Source organism: Drosophila mojavensis, unplaced genomic scaffold (assembly GCF_018153725.1).
Source record: "Drosophila mojavensis isolate 15081-1352.22 unplaced genomic scaffold, ASM1815372v1 contig_36, whole genome shotgun sequence".
Taxonomy (NCBI): Eukaryota; Metazoa; Arthropoda; class Insecta; order Diptera; family Drosophilidae; genus Drosophila; species Drosophila mojavensis.
The window spans coordinates 8,967,690-8,988,957 of record NW_025318858.1 but is presented as its reverse complement, the minus strand read 5'-3'; the positions used below and the strand labels follow the sequence as shown (position 1 = coordinate 8,988,957).

At 42.3% G+C, this 21,268-nt stretch overlaps 5 protein-coding genes across 7 annotated transcripts; 3 read left to right on the top strand and 2 right to left on the bottom strand.

Moving 5' to 3' along the window:
• Positions 1-5,453: 5,453 nt before the first annotated feature.
• Positions 5,454-6,981, bottom strand: LOC6576383 (endonuclease III-like protein 1). Its single transcript, XM_032728599.2, has 4 exons — positions 6,754-6,981; positions 6,324-6,695; positions 6,090-6,260; positions 5,454-6,022 (listed from the first exon to the last, which is right to left on the bottom strand). Exons 1-4 carry the CDS (start codon positions 6,868-6,870, stop codon positions 5,624-5,626), a joined length of 1,059 nt encoding a protein of 352 aa, XP_032584490.1. The 5' UTR covers positions 6,871-6,981; the 3' UTR covers positions 5,454-5,623.
• Positions 6,982-7,092: 111 nt separating this feature from the next.
• On the top strand, positions 7,093-13,607 carry LOC6576382 (E3 ubiquitin-protein ligase MIB2). Its single transcript, XM_002002337.4, has 7 exons — positions 7,093-7,531; positions 8,564-8,660; positions 9,875-10,042; positions 10,108-10,777; positions 10,834-10,996; positions 11,061-12,804; positions 12,866-13,607. The coding sequence occupies exons 2-7, from the start codon at positions 8,594-8,596 to the stop codon at positions 13,222-13,224; spliced, it is 3,171 nt and encodes a 1,056-aa protein (XP_002002373.1). The 5' UTR covers positions 7,093-7,531; positions 8,564-8,593; the 3' UTR covers positions 13,225-13,607.
• A 349-nt stretch (positions 13,608-13,956) lies between these two features.
• LOC6576381 (protein catecholamines up) lies at positions 13,957-15,664 on the top strand. The gene is made up of 2 exons (XM_032728598.2): positions 13,957-14,378; positions 14,445-15,664. Exons 1-2 carry the CDS (start codon positions 14,069-14,071, stop codon positions 15,446-15,448), a joined length of 1,314 nt encoding a protein of 437 aa, XP_032584489.1. The 5' UTR covers positions 13,957-14,068; the 3' UTR covers positions 15,449-15,664.
• Positions 15,604-17,104, bottom strand: LOC6576380 (tetratricopeptide repeat protein 19 homolog, mitochondrial). Of its 2 annotated transcripts, XM_002002335.4 has the most exons (3): positions 16,255-17,102; positions 16,012-16,159; positions 15,604-15,951 (listed from the first exon to the last, which is right to left on the bottom strand). In XM_002002335.4, the coding sequence occupies exons 1-3, from the start codon at positions 16,962-16,964 to the stop codon at positions 15,700-15,702; spliced, it is 1,110 nt and encodes a 369-aa protein (XP_002002371.1). In that variant the 5' UTR covers positions 16,965-17,102; the 3' UTR covers positions 15,604-15,699. The 2 variants fall into 2 exon arrangements, with proteins under 2 accessions (XP_002002371.1, XP_015020632.1); XM_015165146.3 differs by lacking the exon at positions 15,604-15,951 and having other exon boundaries at positions 16,069-16,159; positions 16,246-17,104.
• A 375-nt stretch (positions 17,105-17,479) lies between these two features.
• LOC6576379 (apoptotic chromatin condensation inducer in the nucleus) lies at positions 17,480-20,937 on the top strand. Of its 2 annotated transcripts, XM_015165145.2 has the most exons (6): positions 18,288-18,380; positions 18,457-19,228; positions 19,293-19,503; positions 19,565-19,826; positions 19,893-20,005; positions 20,073-20,937. In XM_015165145.2, exons 2-6 carry the CDS (start codon positions 18,474-18,476, stop codon positions 20,259-20,261), a joined length of 1,530 nt encoding a protein of 509 aa, XP_015020631.1. In that variant the 5' UTR covers positions 18,288-18,380; positions 18,457-18,473; the 3' UTR covers positions 20,262-20,937. The 2 variants fall into 2 exon arrangements, with proteins under 2 accessions (XP_002002370.2, XP_015020631.1); XM_002002334.4 differs by having other exon boundaries at positions 17,480-19,228.
• Positions 20,938-21,268: the final 331 nt, after the last annotated feature.

Sequence of the window (21,268 nt, the reverse complement as noted above, 5' to 3'; positions counted from 1 at the left end):
TTAATATAAATAAAAATATTTTAGATTATATGAGAAATATCTTATATCTATCTAGAATTTTTTTTTATTATTATGATCTATTTATTAGTATCACATTAAGGTTCTTATTATAGATAATTTAACATAATTGAACATTTTTTCAATTTAATTTTAGTTTCAGTTAATTGTATAATCCATGCAAGAATAAAAATCCATACTTTTTAAACAATATCAAAAAACCCTAGTATATATTTCTATATTCATCATATAGTAGAGTTATAAAATGATATAAAAAAATAATAGATATTCATTTAGAAAGTCAAACATCAGGATATAGATGAATTAATCATTGCTCAGTTAGCTATAATGCCCTTATCCAATCGATGGAATTTACGATTGTTGTTTGACTTAATTGGCCATCGGCTATGCGCCGCTTAGATGTAAATATTTAGTTGCCGTGTACAGGCGATGCGGGCGCGTGCGTTGTTCTTTGGTGCCGTGGCAGGATAATTTCTCGCTCCACAAATCAACTGGTATGTACGCGCCGAGCGCAATTCTAACACCCTTCAACAATAAACAGCATGTCACTTAGCTCAAACTTCAAAAGTGCGGTGCGGAGGGTAAAAAAATGGCAGCGCGACGCGACGCGACTCGACGTGGTTCACTGTGGTGTGGTGTGGGATTGTGTGGTGTGGCACGGTAAGGATACAGAAGGACGATGACTACACGCTCGCTGAGAAGGGCAGTCATCGACGTCGTTATGCGTCGCAACTGCCGCCAGCGTCAGCCAACATGCTTCCGTGCCTCGTGCCACAGAATTTTTTTGTACTTTCTTGCTTGTTGTGTGTTTTTTTTTATTTGTCTTTGGCGGCGGCAGCTTTTGAGTTGGCAAGTACAGTGGCGCCAATATGTATTATTTATTGTAGAATTCAAGGCACGTGTGGGAAACAAACAGAAATTGATTGAAATAGCATTTTTATGAGATACATATATACTATTATTTATAAACAAATTCACAAATTTTAATCAAATGTATTTCAAGATTTTGTATATAACATTCCTCCTATTTAAAATCATTCATTTAAGTTTCATTTCATCTACATGCGCTAAGCAGCTGTCAGTTAACAGAAAACTGTTCGCTCACAACATGCTATTATAATGCCAAGCAGCAAAAATACTAGCAGAAAATCTATATATTTTAGTGTGTTCTTTATATAAAGCGACCCATTATACACTGAGAACGACAAAGTTCTGTTTGCTCGAGGGCTCGAGCTTGACAATGTCGATGGGGCAGCAGCCAGAGGTCGGCGGGGGTGTTGCTGCTGTGGTAGGGGATGTCGCACTGGCGATAATAAACAGACACACATACACAAGCAAACGAAATGACAGCTAGAGCTGAAGTGTGTCTGATGGGCGTCGTCAGGCTCAAGCTCTGGCGGCAGCTACGCTTGTTGATATTGTCGCACTTGTGCTTGTGCTCGCACAGTGGTTAAAAGTGCATTGAAAACGAATGAATTTCGCGCTAATTGAAGCAAAGTATATGTATGTATATGGCTTATACATATAAGTAATTAGGCGTTAATTAGTTTATGTGTCGCATATACTACTAATTGAGGCAAATATTGCTGATTTTACTACAATCTGGTCACACTGTACCTGTAAGCATTTTGATTGTCATGGCAATTCGAAAGCATTTGTCGGTAGCGCTGCCGCCACCGCCCAACGTCTGGCTCACTCACTGGCATACTGGCAGCTCAGCCCCATAACCCCCAGCCTGACTGCTCCCCCCTCAACGCTGGCAGCAGCTACTTGCCACATTTGGCTTTCTGCCAGGACCATAACTGTGTGTTGGCATCGGGTGCGGTGGGTGCGGCAACTAAAAATGCGACGTGCGAGATTATCGTGTCGCTTGTTGGTCGACGACGTTGCCAAATACACACACACAGAAGTTCACAGACACATATACATGAACACTGAAGTAGTTGTTGGTGCCGTTTTTGCGGCTGTGCGCCCTCCCCTAAGCTCGCGCTGCTGGCAGCACAACTTACGCTACTGATGGCGTTGATGATGGCAAAAGGGCAACAACAGCAACAATAACAGCAACAACAACAAAAAGTGTGCAGCAGCGTGCGCGCGAGGATAACGACACGAAGCGAACGCCAACGATGGCTGATGTGGATGGCATAAAGCAGAAGCAGAGTGGGCAATGTGCATGTGTTTGTGTGTCTGTGAGGTCGACCGTGCGTGTGCTTGTGTGTGTGTCTGTGCGACTAATTGGGTGAGAGAGAATGTGGGCGCTCAAATTGGTTTCGTGCTTTCGTGTGACGCGTGCGGAGGCGTGTAAGCTTTTTGTATGAGTGTGTGTGTGTGTGTGTGTGTGTGGCTGGTTGTTGTTGTTGTAGTTGTTGCCTGGCATGAATGCTTGATGCGTGACGGCAGCGACCGCCAGTTGTTGCCAGCAATTGGAACGGACGCAGGACATTGTACGGACATGGACACAGCACAAAACAAAAAAAAAAAGGAAAAAAAATACAATTTGCGTCGTGTGGATGTGGATTTTATTTGTACGTTTCATTTCTTTTTTTTTTCACAAGTTTACTTTTGTTGTTTTGTGCCCTGTGCTTGGGATTTGCACGCTCGTGCAAGGACTCGACACCTAGCACCCCAAACGACCCGTCCCACCACGCCCCGCCCGCCCACGCACGTTGCCTGTTTATGTCATTTTGTTTATGCTGCCCGCACCGACACAAACTGCGCCATTTTTAAGCGACCCGTTTTAGTTTTTCTTACATACAGTTGCCGTCATCGCACCCTGCGACGCCTTTATCCCTTCTCCGACCACCCACCGCCTCCACTCTCTTTTCCTGTTTTTGTTTTGCGGCTGACTAAGTTGAATTCAACGCTGACGGCGCCGCGTGGGTAACATCTGTGTCTAGGCAGCCCTATAACGATTTTTTTATTTTTGCATAAAAGTTGCACACACAATTCAAAAGAGAGCGAGGGAATGAAAGACAGAGAGGAGAGAGAATGAGTGCGGTTATGTATGCAGATCGGATCAGAGAACTAAAATATGTGCTTAATTGCACTAGTTTTATGATTTTTATTTGCAGTTCCTGAGCTGATGATATATAACTTTATGTAACTCATAAGCGCTAAAACCCTAAAGCCACTGGAACTGCAACGTGATCATCAAAATAGCCTGATTTCTCATTCTAAAATGTGAATAAATTTGAATTAGTTCAAGTTCGCTTAATGTGACCAAATTTGAGTATATTTAATGCTGTGAATTGATTTTGAAAGTACTTTTAATGCGATATTCATGTACCAAAAAAGCCAATATGTAAAAAATAAAAAAAAAGTACTAACTGTTTAAATATTGCCTTGAATCACTAACCATAGACCGAACCTCAAAGTGAAGAGCCGAGCAAATACGAAGTTGATCGAACCTACGGATTTTTAGACAGTTTTTTCGGTGTTGAAAAAGTTTGTTCCACATGTCTAGCCTATGTGTTCTATGGATAGTGCTTTAATTTATTTAGAAAATGTAGAATTCCTCGCGCTGAAAAGGATAATAGAATACTTGCTTATACTTATCGTTAAATAGTCGTAATAACTTTGACTAGTCAATCGTTTAGCGCTAGAATAGATAAATAAACCTGTTCAAACAATGAACCGATAAATATACAGTAGTTAGAACTAACCCGACTAACTCGGACCACTAGTAAAGTGAATCTGAACCAGACTGCTTTGAAGAAGATGCAGAGAGGTACATATATAGCCATACAGTAAGTCAGGACCGCACTGGGCTTAAATCAAAAAAGCACCATAATTCGCCACAGGATGTCTGCAGCAAACTTTGCCACTGTTTCGAGTGTGGGTGCGCGATAAGGGCGACAAGTGCCAGCCGACTGAGAGGGAGTGAGGAGTGAGAGGGAAAGAGGAATGAGGCGGCAAGGATGCGGGTGTAAGGAGCAGGACGCATATCGCGCTGCGCTCACTTGACGCATTTGGAGTTCCACTTGACTGTGCGACTGCGACTTGGCTAACGGCAGGGCGTTTGCTTATCCCAATGCAGCTGTGTATGTCTACGAGTGTGTGTGTGTGTGCTTGTTTGTGTGTGTCTGTTATGCTTACACAAGTCACACGCACACTCAACACCCACACAGACGCAGGCAGACAAACATTTTCGCATGACTCCGACAGATGGACGTTTCCTTGTTGTTGTTGTCGCACGCTTAAGTAGTATAGCAAACCCGTCACACCCACACGCACACATACACACAGAGGCGATGGCGCCGGCAGCACACGCCGGATGTGAATTGAAGGCAGTTGTGTGGGGAGGAGGAGAGCACGTAAACAGCGTTGAATTACAGCCTGACAAACGGGGCGTTGAAGTCTCGAACTTAAAAGTTATGTCTGTGTGTGCGAGGAGTGAGGCTGCGGCTGTGGCTGGGGCTGGGCCGAGTTAGCATGCTGATGTCTGCAGCTCTGGCTGTGGACGCACGTCTGAACCCAGCCTGTGCATCATTTATAAGCCATGCTAGGCCACAGATTGTCTCGACACTCAAAATCCCCCTAAAAACGAACCCAAACCCATGTCCAATCCCCTTAAACTTCCACATCCCGTGCCCTTGCCCAGGAAAGCGCGCACGCAACGAAGCTGATGATGAGTGCACGCCAGCCATAACTTGATGACTTTGCGGGCAGGACGAGTACAGTGAGTCCACCAGCCAACAGCCCCCGGCCCACCAGCCTTAAGGTGTCACGTGCTACGGCTCCTTGTTGCTGGTGGTGCTGCTGCTGATGTTTTGGCCATGACTGCGGCTGTTTGTGCACATAATTCATGCGACCAAGTTGAAATGAACAGCAATTTATTGAATAATACTTTCTCGCCATGAGGTCAATTTACAATAAATGAGGTCGGCAACAGGACCCAAGGATCAGCTATAATCGAACTTTGGGAATTCGAATGCGCTACAGATGTTGAATTACGAGTCAACTTTTCTAGCCATCCGTTATGAAAGCTTGCTGGGATGATATGTATATATTAGAGAATATACAGCTGATATGTGGTCCAGGTTGAGTTGTCTACGTGGGTAAGTAACTTACAGAGAATGGCCGAGGCTAGTCTATGAGCATTGCCCAAGTGGGCTAGTCAAGCTCTGAAATATGAATTAATATTTCCATATAGCTAAAGAATATCAAAGTCGGACACTAGATGTTCAAGATCAAGATTATATTTGTATATAATTTTAATTAATTTAAATAATAATAATAAAATTAAAAATCTCTGGAGGTTTTTGCTTAAAGCCTTTGCATTTAATAAAATCAATATAATATGTGGAATTTATTTATTTATTTTGAAGACAACTAGGGTTACAAAAAAATTGAAAAGTTTGGCAAAATTATCATTATTTTTTTTTTCAATTTTAATCTTAATTTTAATTTACACTGCCTTCTAGCGGGCCTTCATAGTTTATAGGAACAATTGCTTATATTTTTAAGTACTGATCTCTAATCTTATCTTTTATATTTTTATATTTGACTCTACCATACAAATTGAGCTTAATGCAAATTCTATATTAATAAGCTTCGCTTTTCACTTAAAGACTTTAAAATATGTTTATCTTCTATTTGAGCTTTCTTATTTCTTCTTGGGTAACAAAGCAGCTGGGCAGATATCCTTGTTGAGGCACTCAGAGCAATTGGGCTTGACAGGCGTACAAATTGTTTGGCCAAAGCCCACAAGCAAATGATTCACCTCTGCCCAGAGTGGACGAGGCAGCCAGCTCTCAAGCTGAATGCGCGTTTGCTCCGGCTCCTTGGTGGGCTTCTTTAGCCATGCCAAACGATTGGCAATGCGATGCACGTGCGTGTCGACGCCAATGCCTGTAATTTCTTGCCAAGCCGTCGCCATGCAAATATGCGCCATTTTGGGACCTACTCCAGGTAGCTTCAATAGCTCCTTGATATTGTTCGGAATATCTTCGTTGTATTTGTCGACGAGTATTTCTGAGGTTTGCTTTAGGTATTTGGCTTTGTTCTAGAAAAACAAAGAGCTTATATAAGTCAGTATGTATTTTATTCCAGATTCAAAAATGTATACATACTTTATAGAAGCTAACCGGATGAAGTAAACGCTCCAATTCCTCGACAGGTAGATCCTTCAGGCGAGCAGGAGTTAGAGTTTGCGCCTTCAGGCGGTTCATTGCCTCAAAGGTGGTTTCATCTTTCGTCTGGCTGGATAGAATGAGACCCACCAATATATGGAAACGTTGCGTCTATAAATTAGGGCTTCAGTTAAGCAACAGTATAGTTAAGTTATGTGACAAACTCCTTCAAACCTTTTCATTCGCATTCGCATCGGCACATTTATGGCAACCCATTGTATCAACCGGCGCGGGTTTTTCGCTGCGCATCAAGCGAATATTTTCCAAATGCTGCAGCCAATTGATGTTGGGGAAGTCTGGTTCGATTTTTACTGTGGTGGCTGATTCTGCTTTAATTTCTGGTACCTTGTCACATTCCGGCACCACCTCACATTTTATAATTGTTGCTTTGCCCATTTGGATTTTGGAGGTTTTTGAAATTACAGCAAGGCGCGATTTTTTGGCGGGCAAATTTGATTCTGGCAGCGAATTCACTTGTCGTTGTTTGCGAGTCTGAACAGGTGAAAAGTAACGTGCAGCAGCAACGCTGGGTAATTCTTCAATATCCTAAATGCTCGCAATTTTATGAAAACATTCAAATTAAAAAATAATGTTGCGTACTTACCCACAACCCGGTCTTCACAGTTGGTTTTTCTGGCTTGACCTGCTTAGCCAGTTTACTTGACAGTGTCGCCTTTTTGCTTGCCATGGTTCTAATGATAGTTTTGTAATAATGTTGCATACAACTTTATAATATAAATAAAAATAAGAATTATAAACAAAAATGTGCGTCTTGCTGTTGGCTAACAGTGTGACCGTTTATGCATGTGTTACACATCTGTTTTGTGTTTACATATGTTGTCAGGGGTTACACATTCGTTCAGTGTGGAGTCGTGCGTTAAGTGTGGAGCATCAATATTTAGTATTTTTTCACTATATATTTTTTGCAACACCTACACTTTAACTCGTTTGCAATTTGCAGCCACACTGTTTTACATTCATAAAATTAAAGTAAAACTAATTTTAAGGTACAATTTTGGTTAATAAAATTAAATTAACATGCTTGCTACGTTGCAGCATATAGATAACGGGTTGTACTAAATTATATAGTTAACAAAATCATATACAAAGTAGCACATTATGCTAATTGTGTGACAAATTGTGCATGATACGAATTTGTGTGTATTATAAAACAAATACAAAAAGTAATTAATAATAGTAAGAGTCGCGAAAAGCTTACGCACACAGAAATGCATTGAATGACATAAAGAAGAAATTTAGTGCAAAACGATTACTGAAAATAGAGTGTTAAAGCGATATTATAATACTGCCATCCAGCACGCATTTAAACACACACACATACACACAGTTGTACATTCGGACGGAAGCGAAAAATTGCATTGGTAAGTTGTGTGTGTCCCCATCACAACAAATAACAATCAAATTGTTATAATTTTGAAATAATTATTTATCGCGTGTTGTTGACTTGTGGAAACTATGTGTAATCACTGAAATGGAATTTGTACATTTCCTCAACAAATACATGCCTATATCTATCTATGTGCATGAATGTGAGTGTAGATATGCTAATATATAGGGTATATGTATCCATATGTCTTATCTCATGCGTCATTCAGTTTATGGACGACTCCTGCAGCTGCAGAGAAATTGAGGACATCAGTTTCTGCTCATAATATTCAAATCTTTATCAATTGTGATTCACAATTTCTACCCCTATTATAAAAAATTCATTTCTGCACTTTAAGAGTTCGTCATTCAGCGACTACTAATGAAATGCCAAAATACCCAAAGGCACGCCCGATACACATATTGCTTAGAATTTATTTGATTAAAAAGTATTCAAATGTGGTTGGCGGGTTATTATGGTGCATAATTTGATTTTACAATGATAAGCCTTTAAAAATTACTTCAATTGTAATTTATCATAGTAGTAGTAATGTCAGGCGGGTTAATATGGTGCATAATTTGATTTTATATTGATAAGCCTTTAAAAATTACTTCAACTGTAATTTATCATAGTAGTAGTAATGTCAACGGGCTTCTTGAGTAAGTTGTCAACCAAAACTTGCAATATTCTGTTGCTTTAAAATACTTTTAAAATACTCAATTACTCAAGTATTAACCAATAGTATTTATGTAGGTAATTCGTTCAATTTGTATGCAACGCGCGTTAACCGCATTGCATTTCTTTCTTTGAAAAAAAAAAAAAAAAAAAAAGTGCCCCGCGTCATCGAAATACATACATATACATATATATTTACATATGTACAATTTCCAGTTAGACATGCGCTGATTTTGTCGTTTGACCCAAATATATTCGCTGCTCCCTGCTCAACTCGCCCGCAATATTTTATCAATGATTTAATTAATACGTACCTATCTGCACATCTTTATATATTATGTACTTTTTACAGGCGGCCGAGACGCAACAATTAATTACTGGAATGCGCGCCTCCATTCCGCCCGGCGTACGTGTTGTACGCGGCCCAAATTGGATTTGGTCGAACCAAGGTAGGACGTTACTTATTTTTGTTTACCCATTTCAGGCATTGACTAGCTAAAACCATTTGTTTATAAGTACAATTATATACCTGTGTGTGTGTATACACACTTACACACACTAAACGATCCGCACTTTGATAGCTGCCAATGAGTGCAAAGAGGACGGGACGCTATTTTTAGCCACACTCAGAGCGGAATGTTTCCCAAATCTCTGTCTCTGCATTTTAAACGCACATAATATAGAAATCGTTCAATGGAGGAGGGAATACAAGGGTGCGGGGTAATATGCACACACATGTGCCTCTTGCCACATTGTTTTTACTTCGCTGTCATAAAAGAAGTCGAACGGCTGCCTTCGCTGCCTGCTGCCAAGGCGCGTGCCATTTGTATATGTTTTATTTTTAAACGTGGAACACTAAAGGCGTTGCCAGGAATATATGTATGCTTATTGCTGAAAGGGAGAACAGATTGATATAAATAGCATAAGTCTTTAATTCGAAAAGGAATATCAACTTCCTTTCTTCATATAGCTATTTAATTTCTATTAATCCTACTACAGTAAACTATCAGCTGTTAACTAACATCCTTATGCTAGATTGTTTATAACTAATATTTCGTTGCTATGTTAATATCCTACGAATGCCCTTTGATATTACGATTGATATCATATAAGCTATCTCCTAAAATAAAGCGTTTGTATCATAGAAAAGAGGGCAGCAGAATAAATGAAGTTGGAGAAACAGAATCTGCGAATAGTTCTTCAATTGTTTATAGTATATAAATAGCTGGAATATACATTAACAGCCTAGCGTTAACATTGTCAGTGTTAAGCGTTTTACAGTCCTGCCCCAACTTAAAGTGCACGTCAAAAATAAATCAAAGAGAATTGGGGGTCTTGTGTGGAAGTTGAACGATGAGATGTTTAAATTTAGAGTGCAGCTGCTTGCGCCGTATATGTGTATCCAACTGAAATTCCTATATAACTCGCCATGTTTGCTGGGGCAGATGTTTGGCAAGAGACAAAGAACCAAAGAGCCATAGTCTGCCTGCCGGATGAAACATTTCCTTGGTACTTCGTTTACATTTTGGGGTGTGCGGCGTCTTATAAATAGCTCTAGCGAGCTGTCGGAAACTGGGGAGAACTGCTGTGTATAGAATAACCAAGAAAACGGAGCTCCGTTACAGAGATGTACTTCAATTGTATTTTATTTTCCAACCAACAGACAACGGAGAAGGTCACGTTGGTACCGTCTGCGAAATCGGACGCTGTGGATCGACACATTCGCCAGAGAACACGGTTGTGGTCAATTGGGATTCCGGACATCGCACCAACTACAGAGTGGGCTATCAAAATCAATACGATTTAATCATTGTGGATAATGCCCAAGTTGGTAAGTGAATCGCTTCTTTGTTTCTTTGTTCAATTATTTCTGAATGATGTGCCTGCTCATTTAAGGTGTTCGTCATTCAAATGTCGTTTGTGATGGCTGCTCCAAGGCGGGCATAGCTGGCATTGTGTTTAAGTGCGCTCAGTGCACGGATTATCATTTGTGTGCCTTCTGCTACGGTGGTAATATTCACGACTTGGAGCATACATTCGTACGATACACAACGCCCAACTCACTGGGTGTACGTGTGCCGGCAAGGAAGGGCTCAGAGCGCATACAGCTGCGTGGCATATTTGTGGGCGCGAAGGTTGTGCGCGGCCCTGACTGGGAGTGGAACGATCAGGACGGCGGTGAGGGTAAAACGGGTCGGGTTATGGAAATACGTGGCTGGGACAACGAGTCGTGTCGCAGTGTAGCCAACGTATCGTGGGTAACGGGTTCAACGAACGTCTATCGACTGGGTCATAAAGGAAACGTGGATCTGAAGTACATAGCAGCAACGTGCGGTGGTTACTACTACAAGGATCATATGCCTGTGCTGGGTCAACCCGAGGAGCAGCAGCCCATCGTGTCCATGGTGAAGCCAAGCTTCTCTGTGGGCGATCGCGTCAAAGTGTGCCTCGAGGGGGAGGCACTGATAAAGCTGCAACAGGGACACGGTGGCTGGAATCCGCGTATGGTCGACCATCTCGCCAAATTGGGCACTGTGCATCGCATCACCGAAAAGGGAGATATAAGGTGGGCACGACAAACACTTAACAATTTTGGTCATTAAATATATAATATACTTGCAGAGTCCAATATGAGAACTGTCCCAATCGCTGGACCTTTCACCCCGCCGCACTCGTCAAAGTTGTTTCGTTTCGCGTGGGCGATCTGGTGACAATCATAAACGATGAATCTAAAGTGCAGCAACTGCAGAAAGGACACGGCGAATGGATAGATCTCATGCGCTGTGTAAGATATTGAATTAGATCTGAATCATAATAATGGATTACTAAATCGTCTTGCTTTGCATTAGGCTCTGGGCAAGCTGTGTAAAGTGCTTAAAGTATATTCCGATGGTGATCTGCGCATCCAGCAGCTGGACGATGGCTTCGAATGGACTCTAAATCCGAAATGTGTTAAACTGGAGCGTTCTCCTTTGGCAACGGCAGCAGAACGTTCAAATAGTATGATGGATCTGAGTAATCGGCGTACGGATCATGTAATGACACCGCTATCGGGTCTCTCTGGCAGTTCGGTGCCCGACAAGCTGGTCCGTGAAGCGGCCCAGGGTCATTTGGATTTTGTGAAACAATATCTGGATGTCAATCCTAGTCAGGTGGATGTGATGAGTGGCGGCAAGGCCTGCATACAGGTAGCCTCCCACCAGGGCTACGTCGAGCTGGTGAAATACCTCATCTCCAAGGGCGCCAATGTGAATGTAGTGGACAAGGAAGGCGATTCGGCCCTTCACTATGCCGCCTTTGGCAATCAGCCGGAGACGATGCGCGTACTGCTCGAGCATGGCGCCGAGGTGAATTTCCTCAATTCCAGCCACTGTTCGGCTCTGCACATTTGCGCGCATAAGAAAACGCCCCATTGCGTGCGGGAGCTGTTGAAGCACAATGCGAATGTTAATATCCAGGATTCGTACGGTGATACAGCACTCCACGATGCCATTGGAAAGGAGAACACGGAGGTCGTTGAACTGCTGTGCAATGCACCAAATTTAGATTTTACTGTGAAAAACCATCGTGGCTTCAATGTGCTGCACCATGCGGCGCTCAAGGGCAACGTGGTGGCTGCTCGTCGCATTCTTCAGTTGTCGCGCCAATTAGTCAACGTGCGCAAGGATGATGGCTTTGCAGCACTGCATCTGGCCGCTCTAAACGGACACGCGAAAGTGGTGGAGACATTGGTCACCGAGGGACAAGCTGAACTAGATATACGCAACAATCGACGACAAACGCCATTCCTGTTGGCCGTTTCCCAGGGACATGCGAGTGTTATTGAGCGTCTGGTGAAGCTGTCGTGCGATATCAATGCCAAGGACGAGGATGGCGACAATGCCATGCATTTGTGTGTCATTAAGAGGACTAATTTACAGCAGGCCGCTAATCCCTCGCCCGAAGAGGCGCCCGAAATCTACAAGTTCTTCGTCAGCCTCGCCCAAACGAGTGTTCGCACCGTGGATCGCCTGATGTACAGTGTGCTGATCTATCTGTCGCGCCATGGCTGTCGTGTGGAGCTAAACAATGCCAATGCTAGCATATTTGAGTGGATTACTGATCGCAATATACGACAGCTAATCTTTGGCCAACAAACGGAGGATCCAACGATAGCGCCAATGCCACTGCAGCGGAATATGCAAGCCCTGGATATTGGAGCCGCCGATGAAAGTCCACGTAACGTTGCTGGCGAGGATGCAGGTGCGACGGTTAGTGCTGGCTCATTAGCTTTACCGCCACCGCCGCCCAAGCCCAGTGAGGCGGCCACCTCAACAGCTGGTCTACAGCCTTCGCCGGGCAATAAGAAACTGAACTCGGATGCAGCCAGCACTGGTACATCGCCTCAAGTGGCGCCTCGTAAGAAAGCGCCAAAGCCACCGGTACCATCGGGATCATCGGAAACATCAGCAGCAACGAGCAGCGAGTCAAGCGGATCTCTAAAGGCCTCGCTGGCAGGTGCCACAGCAGCAGCAGCAGCAGCTTTGCCGGTAATAATTTCCAACCAGCAGGAGTGCATAGTCTGCAATGAGCCGCTACATCTGGTGCGCTTTGGTATGTTCAAATGTCATTTGACTCTAGTTATCCTCTAATAACCATTGATATCTTTTTGTAGAGCCCTGCCTGCATCAGATCGCTTGCGAGGAATGCAGCATACGCATGAAGAAATGTTTGCGCTGTGGCGTTGCCATTGAGCGACGCATCGATGCCAACGGCCGTCAAGTAGTTGGCCATCAATCGACATTGACGGCGTCGCCCAGCGATCAGGCGCGTTTGCCATCCGGCGATCTGTTGCGTTATCTGGAAAACAAAGTGTTGGAATTCGAGGAATCGCATTTTTGTGGAATCTGTATGGAACGGAAACGAGATGTGGCCTTCCTTTGCGGTCATGGCGCCTGCTCCCATTGTGCTGAAACATTACGCACCTGCCACATGTGCCGCAAGACAATACTGAAGAAGATCAATCTGTACTGAGCACTTACTCAGTGCACTGTAGCAATACGCAACCAAAGTGGCTTGTATATATACATACATACATACATATATAACATAAAAATGTTAACAAGTTAATTATTATCAAGGATTTATGTTGCGTGACAACAACACCAGCTGATACCATCAATCGTTCCAGAGAACTTCATGCATGAATTTACTATCCAACTTTATTATTTATTAAACACCACCACCATAAACAACAACAACAATTATTTTGCACGCACACACAAACATGTCGACACACGCACATGCACATACACATGTCTACAGTCTATTAGCCTCGTTTAACGACAACGAAAACCCAACTAAATATGATTAAATGATTAATAATATAAGCATTTTAATTGCAATTGAACGATTAACGAACAACATTTATTGCTAATGGAAACTTAATTTTATTAAGAAAATAGAGCGTCGATAACGTTATGAATATAAAAACAGCTTAAAATTAAACTGCCGGGGTAAGTCGAAAATTTGTATAACAAATCAATCATAGTAAACCATATCTGAAAAGTATTCGGATTGGACTTTTTAAATAAATACTATAGCCAAGTCAGTTAAATAATAATAAAAAAGAAAATACAAAACGTAACGGTGTTTTACGTATATTTATTCCATCTAGTTACACGCGAAATAATACCGAATAAAATACTGTACCATTTCGATACAAATTGAGCTCAGCATCGATAACACGCAATAATGAGTATATATCGTTTTGGTTAATAGTCGAACTCCAACAGAACGCAAAAGAAAAATACACACGTCACAACCTACTAATAAAAAGCTGAAACGTGCCGACGCGTGTGTATAGAGAAATACGGCTATGTCAAAACAATTGGCTGATTATCAGCCAACAAAGTTGCAATTCTATAAGAAAGTAGCGCTAGGTATTTTACTAGTAGCAATACTGCTATCCTTTCCGGCAATATGCCAGAGTCAACATAATCCCAGTTTTAAATACTCGCGCGAAGCAAATGAAAATTTTGATGCCAAAAAGGCACCGCCAGTAAAACACGAACATCACCACCACGATCATGACCATCACGATCATGATCACCACGATCATGACCACCATGATCATGACCATCATCATGACCATGGTCACCACGAGCACACAAAGCCTGCATCACTAGGTGAGCATTCGCCGCCTCTAGCTGATAAACATACATAGTTATTGTAATGGATTTTTTTTCTAATAGATATAAAGAGCATTTGGCTGCACTCCATAGGCTCTACGCTGCTTATCAGTGCTGCCCCCTTTGTGCTGCTCTACATTATACCGCTCGATAATAGCGAGGCTATGAAGCCGCGTCTTAAGGTTTTGCTTGCGTTCGCGTCGGGTGGTTTGCTGGGCGATGCATTCCTACACTTGATACCACATGCAACCCATCCACACAGCCATGGTGAGCACGACCATGGTCATGGGCATGGTCATTCCCACGATCATCATCATCATGAGGATGGCGAGGATGGACATGGTCATGTGCATGATATGAGTGTCGGCCTCTGGGTACTAGGAGGCATTATTGCTTTTCTTTCCGTGGAGAAAATTGTGCGCATACTGAAAGGCCCAGGATCAGGAGGACATGGACACAGTCATGGCGCACCAAAGCCGAAACCAGTGGTCAAGGAGAAAGAAGCCGCCGATAATAAGAAAAAGGCCGCGTCAAAATCAGCCAAAACGGTGGCCAAATCGGATGCCAAACCGGAGGCCAAACCAGAGGCAAAAAAGGCAGATGACGAGGGTGAAGTGGAAATATCTGGATATTTGAATTTAGCTGCAGACTTTGCGCACAATTTCACCGATGGCTTGGCTATTGGTGCCTCCTATCTGGCAGGCAATAGCATTGGCATAGTCACCACCATCACCATACTGCTGCACGAGGTGCCACACGAAATCGGAGACTTTGCCATACTCATCAAGTCGGGCTGCTCGCGTCGTAAGGCTATGCTGTTGCAGCTGGTCACGGCGCTGGGCGCTTTAGCGGGCACAGCTTTGGCTCTACTTGGAGCGGGGAGCAGTGATGACAGCTCAGCGCCCTGGGTGCTGCCCTTCACAGCGGGTGGCTTCATTTATATAGCCACTGTGAGTGTGTTGCCCGAGCTGTTGGAGGAGTCGACGAAGCTGAAGCAATCCTTAAAGGAAATTGTGGCTCTTCTTACAGGCGTTGCCCTGATGATTGTTATAGCCAAGTTTGAATAATGAATGGAGTCGTTTAGATTCTTAAATATGGCCCGAATGTACTTCCTGATAACAAATATGTGGGCATGTAAAATACACTTTGAAAGAAACAAATATGTAAAACAAAAAAGGAAAATGTAACTATGAATTCATAGAAATGGAATGAAATAGCGATATAATGTGTCTTTAGATTTAATCTTCTATCTAAATTCAACAAATTGATTAACAAAGTTAAAATTGTTTTTTTTTTTTTTTTTTTAGTCAGCAGCTGTTTATCCCTTCATGTATGATTTTATTTCATTCAGGCAATACTCGGCTTGTTCCAGGGCGTCGGCATTCGAGTTGCTCTTGCCAATCTTCCAGGCAAGCTTACAAAAGTCTTCGGCTTCAGCAAGCAGGCCTTCGCGTAGATAAACCAAGCCCAAATTAGCCTGAATGATGCCTTCCTGGGCGGTATCCTTCAGCTCCTTGGCTATGTTCAGTGCGCGTAAAAGTGTTTCCTTGGCTTCAGCATACTTTTCAAGCTACCAAATAAAATATTTATGCTGAGACATTTTTTGAAACATATTTTAAATGCGACTTACATTTACATAAGCTACGCTAATATTATTTAAAATAGTGACTGAGGCATCGTTCAGGTATCCGTAGACGTCAACGAGAATGTTCAGAGCCTCTGTGAACAGGTTCTTGGCCTCCTCATATTTGCCCTGTTTCATCAGAAGTTGACCAAACCTGCGTATTCGTAAACAACTGCTTTGTTAGTCAAATCCTATTCAGATGAATATTTGGTTTCGATTTTAGAGGAAGCATGGAACAACCTTCAATACCAGTTCTTTGTCAAACCATATAGCTCCAGTACATCACTATTCTCAGGCATTTCCTTCACTAGTTTGGCCAGCCGTTGCAGCGTCCATTGGAAGCCCTGAAAGCTCTTCACTAGATCGCCCTGTAGCTGTGACATATGCGCTATTTTGGAACTGATGTGCAATATTTTAGGACTATCTTCCGTATGGCCATCGGCCATTAGGCGTCTCATTACATCCACAAAGAGGGTTTCGGCTTTTTTGAACTGCTCCCGTTCCATGGCCAGATTGGCCATTACATCGTACACATAGGTAATACCGTTTGTTGATCGCATATCTTGGGCCATGCGAAGCGCCAGATGTAGCATCTGTTCGGCCTTGTCATACTGTTCCTTCTGTATGCATAGTATTGAACGTTTTATGGTATTCACTAGCTTCGTTTCAGGCGTCTCCTCCTCTTTTTCGCCGTCGCCAAACAGATTAAAGCTAAACATGGCCGCGAATACAAGTCCGGTGTGAGGATATTTGGAGTTTTGTTCAGACTGCTCTTGATGTCGTTGCCTCTCTTGTTGCTGATCCATGTAAACAGAACCCAATGTACGCGATTCTTGCGCTAGGGATTTGTAGCCGATATGCGCTCTGATTGTGTAGTCATGTGGACTGACAACCATGGTTCGCATGAAACGCGTGCGGCACAACACCTGTGCTAGTTTACCAAAATTCTTCACTATCATTTTGTAATGCAATGCATTCTATAATTAACTTGTAATTTTTATGACCAATCCGTTTACTCGGTCGGTCGGTTGCGTTGTTTAGCCCAATTACGAAATATAAGTCAAAACAGTGTTGTAAAGAACGGGCAGTTACTGTTTTATTAGTATCTAACGCATTTGAAAAATACAATATTAAAAATTAAGAACATAGTAGGTAAAACACAAATTTTACATTCATTTTTTTAAGTTTCAATTCATATTTTTACTTTAATGATTGAATACGACACATCTAAAGGACTAATTATCATTTAATTGTAATCTCTGAACCTGAATTAATGAATTAAAATATTTATGAAATTCAAGAAAGTGTAGATTTTTTAACTTGACAGAATTAATCAAAATACACTGTTAATTTTATCATCATAGTAACAGTATATCCAGATAAAGTACACCATTTCATTTACCGTACAAAAAAAAAAAAAAGTATCGATAGTAAGAACATGCGATAGTTTAGAAGCATTGATTGCAACTGAAAAAAGCAACCCTACCTATTGATGGCGGATTGACGCTTTTCGCTGGCAACAAAATTTTCTTTTACGAGTAATCAAAAACGGGCACGCCGCAAATTAAGCAATCAATTGTGCGTGCTATTTAATTGTTTACTGCTGACTTTAAAAAATAAGTGCAACAGCATTTTATTTAAGTGTATTATCATCAGAGGCATAAGTGTACGGCAAGAGCAGTATTTTTTTAGTTACAGCTATGAGACGTCGTAGCGAACGAAAAAAATCTCAATCGCCTGCACCTTTGCCGGCACGTCGCAGTCGCCGATCACGTAAAATATCGGAAAATGAAAAAACCGAGGATGAGACGCTTGTAGAAAAAATAGAAGAAACTAAAGCGCCTCCAATAACTGAAGAAATCAATGAGGAGCGCAGGGAACAGCGAGCGTCAAGTGAAGAACATGCCGTAGCATCGCCAGTGCGCAAAAGCCGCTCCACACGCACGACACCTAAAAAGCGCCAAAGCGCTAGCAGTCAGCGGGAGAAAAGTAGTGAGCGTAAGGTGGAAACCATACCTGAGGAAGTAGAAAATGGTTCAGATGCGATAGTGGTAGTAAAGGCGGAGACGGAGTCGGAAGCGAGTTCCACCAAAAAGAATTCCGATATCGATATCAAGGTATCGGTCGAAAAGGAAATGGACAACAAGCCCGATGAACCGCAAGCCGAACAGGAACAGCAGCAGATTGAAGAAAGAAGCAAATCCGAAACAGATTCAGCGGATGCCAAGAGAAAGGCGAACATACAGGTAGATGCCGAAGAGAAGTCGCAGGAGAAGTGCGTGAAGGAACACAATGATGGTGAAGCGGACGTTGACGGAACGAAGGAAACGGGAAAGGAGAAGGACAACAGAAGTGAGCGTACCGCGGAGGAAGAGGTAAAAGTTGCGTCTTCTTTAAGCTTAACAGCAAGTAAGGATGAAGTACATCTAAAAACCACAAGCGATGTATTAGACATTCAAACAGAGGACATGGAGGAGAGGAATTCTGATAGACCGGACCCAGACCAGGGGGATCAGCCCAAACGAGATGACAACAAAACACCGGTTAAAACTGATGAGCCGAAGGAGAATCACAAGGAATCCGGCGGGCAATCAGTAGAAAAGCAAACTAACAAGGAACATACAAACAGCGATAAGCAGGAAAATGTTACACAACAGCGTTCCGTACGGAAACGCAAATGGCTGAGCAAAAAAGTGGCCGAACGTGCACCACCCGTGTTGGCTATATCAACCGATTCACTCAAGAACATTATAGCAGATGTGGTGAATCCAGTGCCGCTCAGTGATGTGCAATTGGAGTCATCATCTGAAGAGGAGGGGCTCGTTACCAGCGATCATGAAACAGATGAACGATCGTTGACCCCCGAACTGCGTGTCATAAAAGATCGCGATGAGGGCAATGCAACAGATGAGGAACAACATCAGCAGAAACAGAAACCGCAACCAAAAGCGAACCATGAGAAGGAATCGGTGCCAACAACGGTGCCAGCTGTAAGTAAAACAGCAATCGAGCCCGCCGTGTCAAAAACAAGTGCTGTCGCCCGCTCACCTAGCCCGGCCCGCAATCGTGCCAGCCATGTGCTCTTCATTACCAATTTGGTGCGGCCATTTACGGTGCTGCAGCTGAAGGGTCTGTTGGCGAGAACGGGCAAGATCGTCGAGGAAGATGGTTTCTGGATCGATCGCATCAAATCGAAGTGCTATGTTGCATATGAAACAGAGGAGTAAGTCAATTTCTTGGAATTCCGTATAATATAAAAATTCTAATAAATTTTATTCACATTACAGCGAAGCTATTGAAACTCGTCATGCTTTGCATGGTGTACGTTGGCCAGTCTCAAATCCCAAATGCTTGAATGTTGACTTTGGCAGTCGCACAGATATGGATCGGGCTATACAATCGACAAAGAACGAGGCACCCAAATATCCGCAAGACAATACTAGAGATAATCAGAACGCGGGCAATACTTGGTCACGCTTGGATGCAAGCGATAAAAAGGTATGCTTGACTCTGGGAACCTTTATTGAAACATAATTAAACGAAAACTCTTTGCCAACAGCCAGCACGTCCGGTGCGTGAATGGGATGTGGGCAAGAAGGAGCCAAATGAGCGTGATAAGTCAAGCAACGACAGGCGCCGCAGCAGTAAAGAGCGCGTTGACGCCCGATTACGTGATTCCGACCGTGGTAAAGTGGGTGATGAGCTAGAGCGCGGTGGGCAGGATCGAAAACGATCACGAGAGCGCGAACGTGGAGGACGCGAACGTGATCGCGAACGCAGCGAACAACGTGTACATGGACGAAGCAGGAGCGGATCACCAGGTAACCAGCAGCTTAACACTAGGCAGATTAATGTATACTAATAATTGTGCTCTTACACATACACAGCGTTAAAGTCCAGAAAGAAGGAGAATGAACCACCCATCAGACTATTGGATGATTTGTTTCGCAAAACAAAGGCGACGCCTTGTATATATTGGCTGCCTCTGACACCGGAAGCTGTGAGTAGCAGAAAATGGAAACGATTCAACGTATGCTTAATATCCCGTTTTTATTTATATAAACCAGATTGCCGAAAAGGAGGCGTTCCGTCAGAAGCGTATTGAGGAGCACAAGCAGCGTATCAAGGAACGTGAAGAGCGCCTCAAGGAGCGCGAACGTGAAAAGGATCGCGATCGTCAGCGAGATACTCGACGCAATCGATCAACCGAGCGTCGGCGTTCGCGCAGTCGCGAGCGGGAGCGACGGCGTTACTAGACAGTAACTAAATGAAGAACCGAAATAAAACAAAAAAGTCAACTCGACAACAATTTTAAAGCAACAATTAACTAAAAACTATAACAAAACAAAAAAAACAAAAACAAAAACAAAAACATAAAAATTTGAAAAAAGGAAGCATAGACAGCAACGATAGTTTGAAGTGCTTTTTCCTGGAATTTTGAATCTTTTTCTTTTTGAGTTCAATTATATTCAATTTGAAGTCAAACTTCACTCCAAGTTGAATATTTTCCATCCCAATCACTCAACGCAGAAACTTAATGAGATTTAAATTTCTTTCTTTTTCCTCCTATATATACTTACATATATATATATATATCTACATAACATGATTGATTTCTTTCCCAAATGTAGCTTTTTACAGTGCAACAGCAACAAGAACTTCAACTACAACAACCAGCACATCAGGCGACAGTCAGTCAATAGAACGGCGAGAATCGTGGCACACATTGGATATGTCTCTGTCTCGAAGTCCTAAAACTGTAGCCGCAAGTGTTTGAATTCGCCTCTTATACATTAATAATTAAATATATACATACATACTTAAACAGCAAAATGCAAATTAATTAACTGAATTGTATTAATTGAAATTTTAAAAGAACCTAAATATAACAAAATCACAGAAGGCAAGCTTTTGACAATGCCAAAAACGTAACATCTATCTCTTTATTTTGACACATTGTATACATTATAATGATATTGTTGGAGTATAAATCTAAATCTGAATCTAAATGTATAGTTTTGCTACTTTTCATAGCTGTCTTTAAAATTGTAGTTAAGGTTTCCTAATCAATACTGGAGATTTCTTAACGATTAATTAAACATAGGTATTTAACTTTGATCAGTCTGTATAATAAGAAATAAAAATGAGAATTAAACGTTCGGCAAATAATTATTTCTTTATTAAATGCAAATAAAACTAAGTTCAACATTTTAAAACTCGCTCCCAAAGTAGTCGATACCTATAAGCAAACAAGTATCGATAC

Excerpts from the sequence above, each read along its gene's own strand:
- LOC6576383 (XM_032728599.2), bottom strand. The coding sequence starts at position 6,870 with ATGCAACATTATTACAAAACTATCATTAGAACCATGGCAAGCAAAAAG. Across the intron at positions 6,696-6,753 it reads CTGTGAAGACCGGGTTGTGG|GATATTGAAGAATTACCCAG; the intron begins GTAAGTACGCAA and ends GCGAGCATTTAG. Across the intron at positions 6,261-6,323 it reads ATGCGAATGCGAATGAAAAG|ACGCAACGTTTCCATATATT; the intron begins GTTTGAAGGAGT and ends CCTAATTTATAG.
- LOC6576382 (XM_002002337.4), top strand. The coding sequence starts at position 8,594 with ATGCGCGCCTCCATTCCGCCCGGCGTACGTGTTGTACGCGGCCCAAAT. Across the intron at positions 8,661-9,874 it reads TTGGATTTGGTCGAACCAAG|ACAACGGAGAAGGTCACGTT; the intron begins GTAGGACGTTAC and ends TCCAACCAACAG. Across the intron at positions 12,805-12,865 it reads GCTACATCTGGTGCGCTTTG|AGCCCTGCCTGCATCAGATC; the intron begins GTATGTTCAAAT and ends ATCTTTTTGTAG.
- LOC6576381 (XM_032728598.2), top strand. The coding sequence starts at position 14,069 with ATGTCAAAACAATTGGCTGATTATCAGCCAACAAAGTTGCAATTCTAT. Across the intron at positions 14,379-14,444 it reads CACAAAGCCTGCATCACTAG|ATATAAAGAGCATTTGGCTG; the intron begins GTGAGCATTCGC and ends TTTTTCTAATAG.
- LOC6576380 (XM_002002335.4), bottom strand. The coding sequence starts at position 16,964 with ATGATAGTGAAGAATTTTGGTAAACTAGCACAGGTGTTGTGCCGCACG. Across the intron at positions 16,160-16,254 it reads TATGGTTTGACAAAGAACTG|GTTTGGTCAACTTCTGATGA; the intron begins GTATTGAAGGTT and ends ACGAATACGCAG. Across the intron at positions 15,952-16,011 it reads TTAGCGTAGCTTATGTAAAT|CTTGAAAAGTATGCTGAAGC; the intron begins GTAAGTCGCATT and ends TTTATTTGGTAG.
- LOC6576379 (XM_002002334.4), top strand. The coding sequence starts at position 17,706 with ATGAGACGTCGTAGCGAACGAAAAAAATCTCAATCGCCTGCACCTTTG. Across the intron at positions 19,229-19,292 it reads GTTGCATATGAAACAGAGGA|CGAAGCTATTGAAACTCGTC; the intron begins GTAAGTCAATTT and ends TTCACATTACAG. Across the intron at positions 19,827-19,892 it reads AAGCAGGAGCGGATCACCAG|CGTTAAAGTCCAGAAAGAAG; the intron begins GTAACCAGCAGC and ends ACACATACACAG.